The 14,445-nt window shown below is 44.0% G+C and overlaps 1 protein-coding gene across 1 annotated transcript in view; it reads left to right on the forward strand.

Moving 5' to 3' along the window:
• Positions 1 to 8,767: 8,767 nt before the first annotated feature.
• The window catches only part of LOC116584008 (complement receptor type 1-like), a 60,631-nt gene continuing 54,953 nt past the window's right edge, over positions 8,768 to 14,445 (forward strand). Inside the window, 6 exon segments of the mRNA XM_032332000.1 lie at positions 8,768 to 8,992; positions 8,995 to 9,277; positions 9,968 to 10,144; positions 10,257 to 10,359; positions 11,564 to 11,649; positions 13,621 to 13,848. Coding sequence (XP_032187891.1) covers positions 8,768 to 8,992; positions 8,995 to 9,277; positions 9,968 to 10,144; positions 10,257 to 10,359; positions 11,564 to 11,649; positions 13,621 to 13,848 — 1,102 coding nt within the window.

Raw genomic sequence — 14,445 nt, forward strand, 5'->3', positions numbered from 1 at the left:
CCAGCGCAGGAATTCTTTTTTCTCATAAGGATTATTCTTGTATAAGCCCTGCCCCTTTTCTTACATGGTTCTTGGAATAAGGTCCAAGGATTTAATTAATCCTTGTTCCTTTGAATCTTAGAATGAAGTATTTTCCTTTGTTTTTCTCATCACTTAGAACCCAGAGGAACTCAGAAAGAGAGATTGACAAAACACGGACAGCACCAGGATCTCAGGAAAGAGCACTGTGTTAGACATTAGAGAGAACGTGATGCTGGCAGAGGCTGTGAGATGTTGGTAATACCCACCGCAGATGGCCAAGAACAACCTCTGCCTGACCGTCCAGCTCTGCTCACTCACACTCTCACTCTAAAAACCTCTTGTGCTTCCACACAGCCTCAGAATCAAGTCCAGACCCAGGGATCTTGTGTCAGCCTGTACTTCCAGCTACAGAGCAGACTGCACCTTCATGCTGCTCTGTGATGCCCACCCACACTGACAGTTCTAGAACGTTCCATGTACTTACTTCTGTGTATGTTGACTGGCTTGGAGCACCCCTCACCCTACCTCACCTCCTCCCACAGCTCCCAGCCCAGCCAACCCCTACTCAGATTCTCCTTCCCACCAAAGCCGCCCCCAGTCTACTTCAGCTCGAATCTCTCTCTTCTCTAATTTGTCTTTCTGCAGTATTTTGTTGGGTCCTTGAGAGGAGATAGCACTCAGGTTTCCTGTGTGAATGGGTACATATCTAATGTTTCCTATGGATTTGGGGACCTTATTGATATGTTTAGTCCTTGCATTTCTTCATGTAGTGCCTGGCACATAATTTAAGCTATTAGAATCACAACTCAGTTGCCACTCACCCGTCTTCACACTTCAGGTCTAGAAGTGGGGATTCCAGCCCCATGTCCTCATCCAGGCTGTCTTTGTCCTCTCTCTCCGGAAGACACCCTCAGGTCAGGGTGTTCCCCCAGTGGCCCACACCCTCCACGCCAGGGTGACAGGCCATCTCAACTTACCGGAGACTGTCCTGGTCTCAGCAGCTAATGCTCTACCTCCCAAGAAACTCATCATACCTGGGCACATGGGTTGCTCTTCTCCATTCTCGGCCTCTCAGGGCTCTTGCTGGAAACACCTCTGAATGGAATCAGAGTCTGGCTCCAACTTTTTCTGGTCATTTGTTGTGCAAGCACCTAATTTCTTTCCTCCCCTGCAGGTGGGCATCTGGCCTGGCCCGGCGCAGCCCTCCTGAGGCTTCCCCGAAAGACAGTCTCATAAATGTGACTTCTGAACTTTCCACCAGCTCATGGGCATCCTGATCTGGTCTGCATACCCGCACTGATCCTAGCTTGATCCATGTAGCTGGCCCTCCCAAGTAACCTTTCCCTCCCCGCTCCTCCACCCAAATCCCTGCCTTTATCACATTCAAACAGGGTCTGGGAGGATCGGATCCCAGACCAAGCCCTCCTGTCTATAGAGCCACAACCCAAAGATGCCTTCTCTGTGAAGCCCTCCCCAGGAAACTTTCCCCACCAGCTCCTCACCACTCCATGCTTTTTCCTCTGGGGGCTCCTAAGTGACTGAATGGATCATGACCTCTTGGCACCATGATATCTCCCGGACTAGTTGCTGGGACCCAAGTTCTACCCCAAGTTTGCCGTAAGGTCAAGTCCTTAACCTTAGTTAAGTTAATGGTAAAATGAGAAAGTTAGGTGAATCCTAGTAATGTTACCAGCCTTACCAAACTTGGATTCCAAGGGTCTCTGCCAGCTGGTGTCCTCTGGAGAGCCTCAGATACAAACATCTTAAGCAAGACATCCATGGAAAGAGACCTCTGGAATCTCATCTCCTGTTGGCACATTCCCTTCACCAAGCCAAGCTTGACTTGTAATTTCTACCTTCATCCTTTGATTCCCAGGATAAACCCATCCTGGCCCAGCTGTGAATAGGTCACAAAGCCACCACCTACAGTTTAAGAGACTACTTAAAGTACAATTAGAAGTCTGGTTCCTTGGCCATGACTTGACCTACAGAACTCAGCATTTGTGTGGAGAGGTTTATATTCTTGAGCTTTGTCCTGGGCTTAGTTTCCAGCAGACCCACAGCTCTGACTTTCTCCTTCTGTGCCCGGGGATGAGTGTGTCAGGACCCACGTTTTCCTGCCCTCAGATGTTTTCAGGGGTACTCTGCCTATCGGAAAATCAGACTGGGGGTCGTTCAGCTTCGAATTCTCTAACATGTGCACATATTTATGTGTGTGTATGTGTGTGTTTACTTTTAACATCTGTGCCCTGCTTTCCTCTGGACAAGGTATTTTCACATATTTTATCTTATCTGATCTTGGCAACAACTTTGTGAGGAACGTGAGGCTGATTGGGAGCCTGAGGATTTGAAAGAGGAAATGTAAGCTGTGTGGCAAAACTAGAACTTGAACTCGTATTGTCCAGCTCCGCATTCCACATCCCTTCCACCAGCCCACTGGCCTCTGTGCACCTGCAGTGAGGTGATGGACAGCCTTGGGGATCCCCAAACAGGGGCCCTGAGAACATTCCATTGGCAGAGGCTGGTGGCCAAGGAAGCTACCTCATCCCTGAGTTTAGTTCTGTAAATCTTGTCTCCCAGTCTTCAGTGCACACACAAATCATCATCAGTCTTGTTAAAATGCAGATTCAAGTTCAGGAGCTCTGGGGAGGAGTCAAAATGAAGTGTTTCTAACAAGCCCGCAGGTTGTGCTGGTATAGCTGCTAGCTAACGGCATTTTGAGGAACACACCTGAGCAGCAGGGCTGTGACAGGTCCAGGTGACACAGGCTGACAGGGACAGTGACTCTCTATCTCCCCAGGCCTGTCCCCAGGAATCCACTGTTCTTCCCCAGTGTCAGAGGCCATGGAGAGATGCTGATCATGGGGGAGGAGAACCTAAATCCCAACCCCGCCATCCCTGCAGAATCTGTCTGTAGTCAGGAGCAGGGTGCACGGGTTCCTGTGTCTTACAGTGCGTCACCCTGGGCTGTGACCTGTGTGCCCCTGTATCCAGGGCCCCTTGGCAGAAGGAGGTGAGCGCTGTCCTGGAGCAGAGGCAAGCATATTGTCACACAACGCCTGCCTTGTCCTGTGTAACACCAGATGGGTAGCTGTCACGTCTGGTCACCATCGGTTCTCACCTGGCATCTACAGTCTAGAAAAGGCCTTTTCAGCTACCTTCAGGAGCAAATGCACATCTGGAAATATAGTTTCAGATATGCTCAATACCAGAGTTCCCGGGTTTAAAAAATGGAGCAGAAAATTCGAATCCTGGTGGCCCCAGAAAATCAAGGCAGTTCGATGTTCCCTTAGAGCATTTCTTCACAGAGACCTTCCCTGACCCTTGCACTCTCCATCCAGGTTAGTCCTCCCACCTGTTTTTTCTCACAGCACCTTTCCCCCCCTTTGTAACACTTAAGCCATTGATCATTTTAAATATAAGATCTTTGATATTTGCTTCCCAGAGTAGTTTTGTCTCCTGCTGTCACCCCAGTAATTCTACCTCTGTCTTTGAGGGTGGGTCCCCTACTCTGTACCTCTCAGGCACTAGGCAGCGGTTCTCAAGGTGTGGTCCCTGGTTAGAATGACAAATTCTTGTTCCCACTCTCACCCTATTGACTTAGAATTTCTGGTGCTAAACCCAGAATCCTGTACTTTGTTAAGCCCTGCTGGGCATCCTAATTCCCCCTGACTCTTGAGAACTACTACATTAGGGTTTGGGACAGGTGCCACAGTGTCACACAGGTACAGCCTTATGTGGGCTGGCCGTCAATAGGAGAAGAGGGCCATGGGGCCCTTGGAGCCGCTCATCATCTCACAGAGAGGTGCTGGCGCCCATTCTGCACCTGAAGTCAAGTGGAGGGACCCTGAGCCTTGTCCGTCTTCCCATCTTCCCCCTTCTAGTGTAAGTGGGAGAGCAAGCTCTTGGTGAAGGGCACGCTGGGTCTGCGGAGCTAGTGGATTCCAGGCGTAGACTTGGAACATAGCTGCCTGAACCCAGGAAGCCCTCAGCCCAGAAAAAGCTGGAGACCCCACCACCCCAATAGAGTGGAAACCCTGGCCCCAGGAAGTAGAGCTGGATGTAATCCCTCCCACGGAGAGAAGGGAAACCTCCCAGTCCCAGCTAGCTTGCTACCTAGACAATGCAGAGTGAGATCCCAGGATCACTGTGGTACAGCTCCGATCACAACCCTGGCACTTAGTAATAGGCTCTCAGTATTTTGGGGGTGAATGAGTAGGATCACTTCCAACTCTGAGGCTGATCCTGTTTTTCCAAGATCTGGGTTGGTCACCATTAGACTGGTGGCTTCTGAAATATTTAAACAGGAATGATCTCTCTTGAGGGGCAGGCAAAGGGCTGTATTAGCCCCTGTTTTGTGCCCATATCTATAAACAGGTGCCTGTGTTGAATTTCCGGATTCCTCCCTTCTACGCAGGCAACTTGGCTTTCTGAGAAACTTTGAGGGCTCCTCAGCTCCACTCTCCAGTTGTAACCAACACCCCAGGCTGCCAGGTTGACTCAGGCCAATGGAGAGACCAAGTCCATTGGACGCAGGGCCATCCAGGTAGAGGCAGTGACTGGGAGTATTTCTTTCCACCCGAATGAAGGAACCCACTAATGACCCAACCCCCAAAGCTTTCTCTGAGGCATGCTGGCCCTCCCAGGAAAGCTGATCTTGCCTTGCTCCTGCCATCCACCCAAGAGCCTCCCTCCGAGGGCCCTCTGACTCGCATTGTTCAATTAGCAGTCTCTGAGCAACCCAGGGAAAACAATTACCCAGTGCCTTTGTGACACCTGCAGGAAATGACAGGGGATTTCTTGCCATGCAGGCCCCCAGCCCCAGCCCCAGGCTCGCATCTCTTTCTTCTGCTCGCCATGCCTTTGGCTCTGGCTAGAAGCTCAAATTCTCCCCCAGTTTTTGCGAAGAAATCTATCCCATGAATCACGTACAAGCAGTCCTCTTCCTTGACTCTTAATTTCTTCTCAGCGCCTTAATCTCTGTCCTCTTTCTCCATTTCCTCTCGGCTGCCTAGGACTGCATTTTCTGGACTGGTAAATAATGCCACGGACAATGCTTTGAAGTAACTTTATAGTGTTTTCCATCCATGATGTGTGCACACACCATGAACTGAGACTCCTCCATCTGTTTTCATAACTTTCATAACTTGAACTTTTCATAACTTGAAAGGTACATGATTCTTCCTATCTCTCTGCATTGGGCTCCCCCCACTTATTAAACCTGCTCCCGGGTATAATTACCTTACAGCTTCTCTGAGCTTCCTCTGGAGCTGAAAGCTGGGGTTGGGGGGGCACTGGGGACTGAATCAGGGCCCTGACCCACAGTGTTGTCCCTCAAACCCAACCCTGTCCCGGAAGCCTGACTCTGTGCCCAGCTCAGTTTTATTTTTGTTTTTCAACATTTCCTTTGTGATTCAGGGTCTCTTCTGATTCCATACAAAACTATAAACTCCCAAAATTGAACCAGGAAGAAATTGACAACCCGAATAGACCGATATCTAGTAATGAGATTGAAGCAGTGATCCAAAACCTCCTAAAAAACAAGAGCCAGGACCTGAAGGATTCCCTGGGGCATTCTACCAAACTTTCAAAGAAGAAATAACACCTATTCTCCTGAAGCTGTTTCAAAAAATTCAAGCACAACGAAAACTTCCAGACTCTTTATGAAGCCAGCATTACTCTGATCCGCAAACCAGGCAAAGACCACACCAAAAAGGAGAATTTCAGACCAATATCACTGATGAATATGGATGCTAAGATTCTCAACAAGATCCTAGCAAACAGGATCCAACAGCAGGTTAAAAAGATTATTCACCATGACCAGGTGGAATTCATCCCTGGGTTACAAGGATGGTTCAACATTCACAAATCAATCAATGTAATAGAACAAATCAATAAAAGAAGAGAGAAGAGTCACATGGTCCTCTCAATTGATGCAGAAAAAGCATTTGATTAAAATGCTTCAAAGTATAGGGATAGAGGGAACATTTCTGAACTTCAAAAAATCTATCTATGAAAGACCCATAGCAAATATCATCCTCAATGGGAAAAAGCTCGCAGCCTTTCCGTTGAGATCAGGAACATGACAAGGATGCCCACTCTCACCACTCTTGTTCAACATATTATTAGAAGTCCTAGCAACAGCAATCAGACAACAAAGAGAAATAAAAGGTATCGAAATTGGCAATGAAGAAGTCAAACTCTCTCTCTTCACAGATGACATGATAGTTTATATGGAAAACCCAAAAGACTCCACCCCCAAACTACTAGAACTCATACAGCAATTCAGTAACGTGGCAAGATACAAAGTCAATGTACAGAAATCAGTGGCTTTCTTATACACTAACAATGAAAATACAGAAAGGGAAATTAGAGAATCGATTCCATTTACTATAGCACCAAGAACCATAAGATACCTGGGAATAAACCTAACCAAAGAGGTAAAGGATCTGTACTCGAGGAACTACAGAACACTCATGAAAGAAATTGAAGAAGACACAAAAAGATGGAAGACCATTCCATGCTCTTGGATCAGAAGAATAAACATTGTTAATAAAATGTCTATACTGCCTAGAGTAATCTATACTTTTAATGCCATTCCGATCAAAATTCCACCAGTATTTTTCAAAGAGCTGGAGCAAATAATCCTAAAATAAGTAAAATCTTAAAAAAAAAAAAAAAGAAAAGAAAAAAGAAAGACCAGTTCCCATAGATCACAGCGCAATAGTATAATACCCTAAATCAGGTGACATTATAGGTGGGTCTCATTTCAGAGAGGTTCTGTTCCACTGGTTGATTTATCACACTGTTTTCATGACTATAACATATATTAAGAACTGAAACCTGCTGGTGTATTCTCGAACCATGTACTCTTCCCAGATTGATTTGGTAATTCTTGCCCCTTTGCATTTTCAGACAAATTTTAGAATCAGTTTGTCAGTTTCCACAAAAAGAAACCTACTCAAATTTCTGCTTACTTTGTATGGACTCCATAGATCAATCTGTGGACCACTAACATACTTACATTTTTGAGTTGTAAATTCATGAACATGATATGTTTTGCCATTTCTGAAATTTCTTTAATTTCTCTCCATAATACTTACCAATTTACATTTTAGAAAATGATGTAAACATAGAAATGTAACATTGGAAAATGTAACATTACCTAATTGTTTCTTAAATATGCAATAGTTTGACCTTGGCCCCAACAATCTTGCTAAATTTACTTATAAATACAATAGTTTATCTGTATATACTTTTGGATATGCTGCATAAATAATCATGTCGCTGATACATTATTATCCTATGTTTAATCCCTTTATTTCTTGTATTTTTATTTATTTCTCTTGCTTGAATGTATCTTTCTGATACCTTCACAGATACATTTTATCACTTATCCACCATTTATAGTCTTTATTGGGGGGAGGAACGGGAAATAGACTGATTATTTTATTTGAATTAATTAAGATTCCCCTTACCAGAAGGAGAAGACTTCTTAGGAATTTTTATTTTTATTTGCTTTCGTAAAGATTGATTAATTGATTTTTTAAAGAGAGAGAGAGCCAGCCAGTTGAGGTGGGGGGGGAGGGGTAGAGGGAGAATCCTCAAAAAGACTCCCAACTGAGCACAGAGCACAACTCACTGCCAGGCTCAATCAATCCTAAGAGCTCCCAGAGATCATGACCCAAGTGGAAACCAAGAATTGGACACTTACATGGCTAGGCCACCCAGGAACCCTAAGAAATGTTATATTTAATTTCATGTGTTTTGCAATTTTGGATAAAATCACTTAGTTCTAGTTATATAGTATTACAGTAATATAATGTACTATGTCCACTGACTACATTTTCAAATGTATTCAGGATGTTTTTTGGACTAATATATGATCATGTCTACAGGGACATCTTGTTGTGATATCAAACTTCAGCTTGAAAAAATGAGTTGGTAAATTTTCTATCTTTTACACCTCATGAAACATTTGAAATTACATTTGGAAGTGTGTATTACCTGAAAGTAACTTGATAGAACATTTAGGTAAAATATTTCTCTATTCTGACAAATTTCCTTGTCCATTTCAGCTTTTTAATTATCTTGAATGAATATTGGTAATTTCTATTTTCATTCATATGATTTACAGTTTCAAAACGTTTCACATTATATTAGTCTACACTTTCATGTAATTTTCTTATACATTTGCAAATATTTTGAATTCTACTTCCTACACTGCTGTATCAGTGTTGTTTCTCTCCCCTTCCATTTTTCTTTCAGCAAGGGTCTTTTTATTGTTTTCTTTTTAATTATTTTTTTCTTAAGATTGTATTTATTTATTTGACAGAAAGAGAGATCACAAGTAGGCAGAGAGGCAGGCAGAGAGAGAGAGGGAGAAGCAGGCTCCCTGCTGAGCAAAGAGCCCAATGCAGGGCTGGATCCCAGGACCCTGGAATCATGACCTGAGCCGAAGGCAGATGCTTTAACCCACTGAGCCACCCAGGCGCCCCAGGGTCTTTTTATTTTTTTTGAGCACTGTCCTGGGCTAATAACAAAATGGAAATGAAGAAGGCAAACGGGAAAGAGTACGGGAAACCAGTGTACACTATGGTGTGATAATATATCAAAGAGCTATCTAAAATGAAAGGAAGTTTGTTTTAAAAAAATCCATATGCTCATAGGAAACAGTATAAGCAGGAAAGGCAGAAGGCATGCTATTATGCCCACCAAAATCACAATCTTGTAGACATGTATCTCCATGTTAACAAAGATTAAAACCAATAACAAATGCAAAACTAGTTCTGCTCATTGCATTTCTGACGAGCTTTTTGATCCACTATTATGTAAGTTGCCATCTCTTTTCTCAGCGATTCTTTGTGGGCCACCCCCAGCCATTGACAACGGAAATGTCGTTAACCTCTATGGAGAAGATTTTCCCTATGGAAGCGTGGTGACCTATCACTGCCATCCCGGACAGAGAGGGAAAAAAAGCAGTTTGAGCTTGTGGGCAACCCATCGATATATTGCACCAGCAAAGACAATCACGTTGGCGTATGGAGCAGCCCTCCGCCTCAGTGCATCATACCTAATAAGTGCACACCTCCACACATTGACAACGCAGTGAGGGTGTCTGAGAACAAGACCTTATTTTCCTTACATGAAACCGTGAGGTTTATCTGCGAGCCCGGCTTTGTCATAAAAGGACCCTCCAGCGTGCAATGCCGAGCCCAAAACAAATGCGGGCCAGAGTTGCCGAGCTGCTCTCGAGGTGAGTCTGACTGAGGCTTTGAAGGGACAACCAGAGACCGCTTTCACTCCTCACTGGAAGGGTATGTATTGCAGGGGATCAGGAGGTCAGTGCTCATTCTGGGGGAAGGATGTATGCGGGGAACAATGTGCGCAGATGAAGCATGAATTTCGAAAGTGTGTGTGTGTGTGTGTGTGTGTGTGTGTGTGCACTTTTGCCTTCAATTTGAAAGCAGGAGCTTCATCAACCAAGGAAGGAGTCTTTTGGGACTCTCATATCGAGCATCCTCAGAGCAAAATACAAGCTCCAATATCTCCCCAATATCCTAAAGGCTGAGGTGCACTTTCTACTCAGCTGTGCAATAAGCACTTTAAATGCCTTATCTCATCTACCCTTCACAGCTCTCCTTTATGACAGGGCTAGTAATTCCATGTAGACTGGCCACACTGGAGAAAGCACCCTCAGGGTCCTGGTCATGCATTTGACCTTGTGCCAGGAAGAACTCAGCTCCAGTGATCAGCCTCTAACTAGGTGTGAGGCCTTTGGGCACATCCCTTCATTGTCTGATTTTACATAACGGTTAAAGGAGGGGGCAGGAGCATCACTTGATTTCCTCTGTTACACCTGACCTCCCTTTAATGGAAGGGTTAGAATGTAGCAAAAGACCTTTCTCTGTCACTGACTGGTCCTTCACACCTGTTCTTTCCACAGTATGTCAGCTGCCTCCAGAAATTCTGCACGGAATGCACAGTGCAGAAAACCAGGCCAATTTCTCCCTGGGGCAGGAAGTGTCCTACAGCTGCGAGCCTGGCTATGATCTCCAAGGGGCAGCGTCTCTGCACTGTACACCCCAGGGATACTGGAGCCCGGCAGCCCCAAGATGTGCAGGTGCCTACACTGTCATCTCCTTGCAGATCAGTCTTTTCCATCCTCACATGACCATCTTACATATGTTTTTTTGTTGTTGTTGTTGTTCTTGTTGTTGCTGTTGTTATGCTAGTGAAATCATGTGCAGACTTCCGGGACCAACTCCCTAGTGGCCGTGTGCTCTTACCACTGAATTTCCAGCTTGGGGCAAAAGTGTCCTTCATTTGTGATGAGGGGTGAGTATGACCTGGCAGAGAGACGGGGGACACAGGACTCTATGCTACTATGCTGACACCAGGACCAATGGGGGTCTACCCAAAGAGCAAGCTGCCTAAGGACAAAGAAGTACCAGAAAGGACTGATACCTGAAACAGTGATTGGGAAGTATGGTGGGAACCAGATGGAACCAAGCACCACAGGTGATTGAAAAGGAAAAACAGTAAATGCACCAAAGAGCAGAAGAGTAACAAGAAATCTTGGATATTTAGGTGAAACATAACATGTATGAATGAAAAGTAACTTGTAGGCATGAAAGGATAAATATTGCATAGTGGTTGTTTATGAAACGGTTGGGATGTCAAAGAAAGCTATTTACAAGTAATATGCAGGGACTGTTCCAAGAAAAATTTAAACCAGCAAGTAGTGGAATTTGGAATAGGAACAAAGCATCAACAGGAATAGTATTCCATCTGGTTTTATGGCAGCTAAGTAGTGTTAGGCTATATCACAGGAGTATGAAGACCTACACTCATGTTTGTAGTAATGTCATGAACTCTCTATGGGAATCTTAATGACCTTGGTGTTATGTTCCAACAGCACTGCAGGGTAAAAAGCATGGACGACAGAGCAGCTGTCCTCCATCTATTCCGAGGATCCCTTGGCAGGCAGCAAATATCTGTTCCAACAAAGCCCTGGAGGCAATCCAGGCAGCCCCTGCTCTCCAAAGAACCCTCTCTTCTCACCTTTTCCATCCTTTCCCAGATAATTTGCATTAACTCATCAATACTAGGGATATGCCAAAGGTGTTGATCTGGAACATTCTGAAAGTGTGGGCCCAAAACAGCAGCCTCTGCTGTCTTTCCTCACTGTCTCTGATTTACCAACTTGAATCGGGAGTTGTCTTCCTCCTGAGCCACCAGAGAGGAAAGTGCTACGTTCTGGCCTGGAGAACAGAGTTGCTGACAGAGACAGACAGGGAACTGTCAGAGGGGCAGGATGGACAGATGACCCCCTGATGGTTGACAACCAGAGACCGCTATCACTCCTCACTGGAAACCGCAATCTTGCAAATGTTTTGATTTCAGAGCCTCTGGCAGCTGAGAAAGCCGATGAGCTGGGCTTTTTTCATCTGGCATTTATCTCAGGCACTAAACTGTACTTCAGCGGAAGGGGAGAGAGAAACGGTGCGCTCACCCCACCACTGGTGCTTTCGTTCCTCAGGTTCCACCTAAAGGGCAGTTCTGCTAGTTACTGCGTCTTGGTTGAAATGGAAAGCCTTTGGAATGACAGTGCTCCTGCGTGTGAACGTGAGTACAAGGAATGCCTGTTCAGGTCGGCACCTCCCTCCTGGTTTTCTTTGCTGGTTTGTTCCTTTAATGTGTCTTGCCTATAAAATTACCTAATATTTGTCCCTTTATTGATCTTTACTTTGGATCAACATCTTTCTTTGCTGCAAGGGCTCTTTCTAGGGGAAATAAATCTGAGCATCACATGTTTGGGGGACCATCCTGTAAGGGTGTATAAGCATAATGTGTGCTACAAATGGAGAGAAATCTTCATAGGAGGAGGGGGATTTAGAGCCTGAAGCATGTTTCCTGTCGAAATGATAGTTTTTATATCCTTGCCTCAATCAGCATTCATTCCTAGCCTCATTCTTTTGACAAACATTTTTGAGCATCTGCTAGGTGCCACCCAGCCTCTGGACACTGGGAATACACCTATAAACAAAACTGACTATCACCCTGCTTTCATGTTGTTTAAACTATTGTGTAGAGGGAAAGACCAAAAAATAACAAACAGGGGTATCTGGATAGCAAGGTCAGTTGAGAGTCAGAGTCTTGGTTTTGGTTCTGGTCTCAATTGGTCATGGGATCAAGCCCCACATCAGGCTCAGAGCTGAGCTCAGTCAGCTTCATTCTCTTTCCTTCTTCCTCTGCCTTTCCTGTTTTTGCCATTTCTCTTTTCCCCTCCACCTTGAAATAACTAAATCTTTAAAAATAATAACAAGCAAACACAGAGACTACTTCAAGTAATACCAACTGTTATTATGAAAAAAATAGGGTAATGCAATAAATTAGACATTGGGAATACACCTGTAAATGAGACAGACTTGGGCCTTGATTTCCTGTTGTTTATACTTGTTTTTAAGGGAACAGAAATATAGTGTGTTAAATACAGAAACACTACTAATATATTCAGTCTTCCCATGTATTTCTTCATGAAATCACACAGGATGTTGCTTCATCTTCTGATCATAGCTGTTGAAAAATACCTGTTTATAATAGAAGGTTTTCAAAGGAATATTTTGCTCCAAAAGTGTTTGGAAATTTTGTATTGATTTATGTAATGAAACTTGATAATTACATCCTTCGTATCTGGAGGTCAACTGTTTGAGAATCTTAACTTTCCCGGAATATAGTTAAGAAGCATGAGGGAAAGAAAGAAAAAATACTTCCATGAACCCAGATACACTTACTAGAGTGTAAACATTCCACCTTTTGATTATTCATAATTCTTTCAAGCTGCGGTATCCTCTTCCCAAATATAGATCAAACCAGAAAGGGGAAGGTGTATCTCCAGAGAGCTACACTCAAAAGAAGAAATGTACATTTCTTCAATGAGAAAAAAAAAAAACAACCTGTAAAAACCAATAAAGATCTCGAAAGCCATTTCATTTCTGCACCTTCTGGATCTGTGCATAGGAACACTGAAATGTTTCACTCATTGTGATGGCATTACTATAACCATCTGTTTTGGTTTTGAGTATAATAGCCGCAAGTCATCAGGAAGAGAGTAAATCAGTGATCGACAAATAGTAAATATATAATATATTTTGAAATATTTCTATGGTATGAATATCCTTGATGTCAAAAGAGATTTTCTCTACCTTGTACTTAAAATAGTACTTGATACAGAGTAGGTTCTCAAAAACGTCCTGTTGAATTAATAGATAATTTTCTTATTAAATGGATGATTTTATTCTCAGTGGGGTTAAGAAGATTTTTGTCTATTTTAAAAGAACGAGCTCTCAGTCATTCAAAAGTCTTCACTCTCCCAAGGGTCAGGATGATTAGGTCCCTTCTGGGCTTTGATTTCAGTGTCATTTCATTTAGAAGCATCTCAACAGAGACCTTATATACTTACCTTCTGGTTCTTACTCTCATTGAGAGTTAATTATTTAATGGGCAACACAGTCACAGCATCCCATTATTGTAGAATTAACTCAGATTAAAATATAAACATTTTGATGTAACTTATAGCACTTGGGTTTTTTCCAGAAATCTTTTGTCCAAATCCCCCCTCTATCCTCAATGGGCAGCACAATGGGCCTTCTCAGGGAGATGTTCCCTATGGAAAGGAAATAACTTACATGTGTGACCACCACCCAGCCAGAGGGATGACCTTCAACCTCGTTGGGGAGAGCACCCTCCGCTGCACCAGTGATGATGAAGGGAACGGGATCTGGAGCGGCCCTGCCCCTCGCTGCAAACTTGCTGGTCCTGCAGGTTAGTACCCATGTACCTTGAATGGATTCAGAACATCTGGCCAACACCCTTGACAGTTCCATAAGATACAGTGTTTGCTTGTGGGTTCAACATTGTCATAAGTGAAAGGGTCAGAGTTACATGCATAGCTAAAACAGGGGACTCCAAGCTGTGTTTGAATAGTAAGATGTGAATAATTCTTCTTGCTGGTGTAGTGGTGAACAGAGTGGGGTAAGAAGAGGGAGATAAGGGTGAGGGGAAGGCAGTAAGCACCATGTATAAATCAAGAAGAAATACATATTCTTTGGAGAGGACATGAGAATAACTGGCTGTGAACACTAACCAATGCCACGATAACTGATACACACTCCCCGCAGGTGCAGGGGCATGCAAAGAACCAAACTGGCAATATGGAAAGTATTTAGCTAAGGTTTTAGCTAGTCCTATGCTGAACAGGCTAAGTAACCAAAAAGATGTGTCCTTGGTAGCTTAAGACCCTGACTCAAAGTGTGCCCATTTGTCAGCTGGCTTCTGAGCCCCAACTTAAATTTTGTCCTTGAATTTTTACATTGTGAGAGTTAGAAGCAAGGAAAATAAGCTCCAGGAAGAGTACGAAGA

This window comes from Mustela erminea, unplaced genomic scaffold (genome assembly GCF_009829155.1).
Source record: "Mustela erminea isolate mMusErm1 unplaced genomic scaffold, mMusErm1.Pri scaffold_44_arrow_ctg1, whole genome shotgun sequence".
Classification (NCBI taxonomy): domain Eukaryota; kingdom Metazoa; phylum Chordata; class Mammalia; order Carnivora; family Mustelidae; genus Mustela; species Mustela erminea.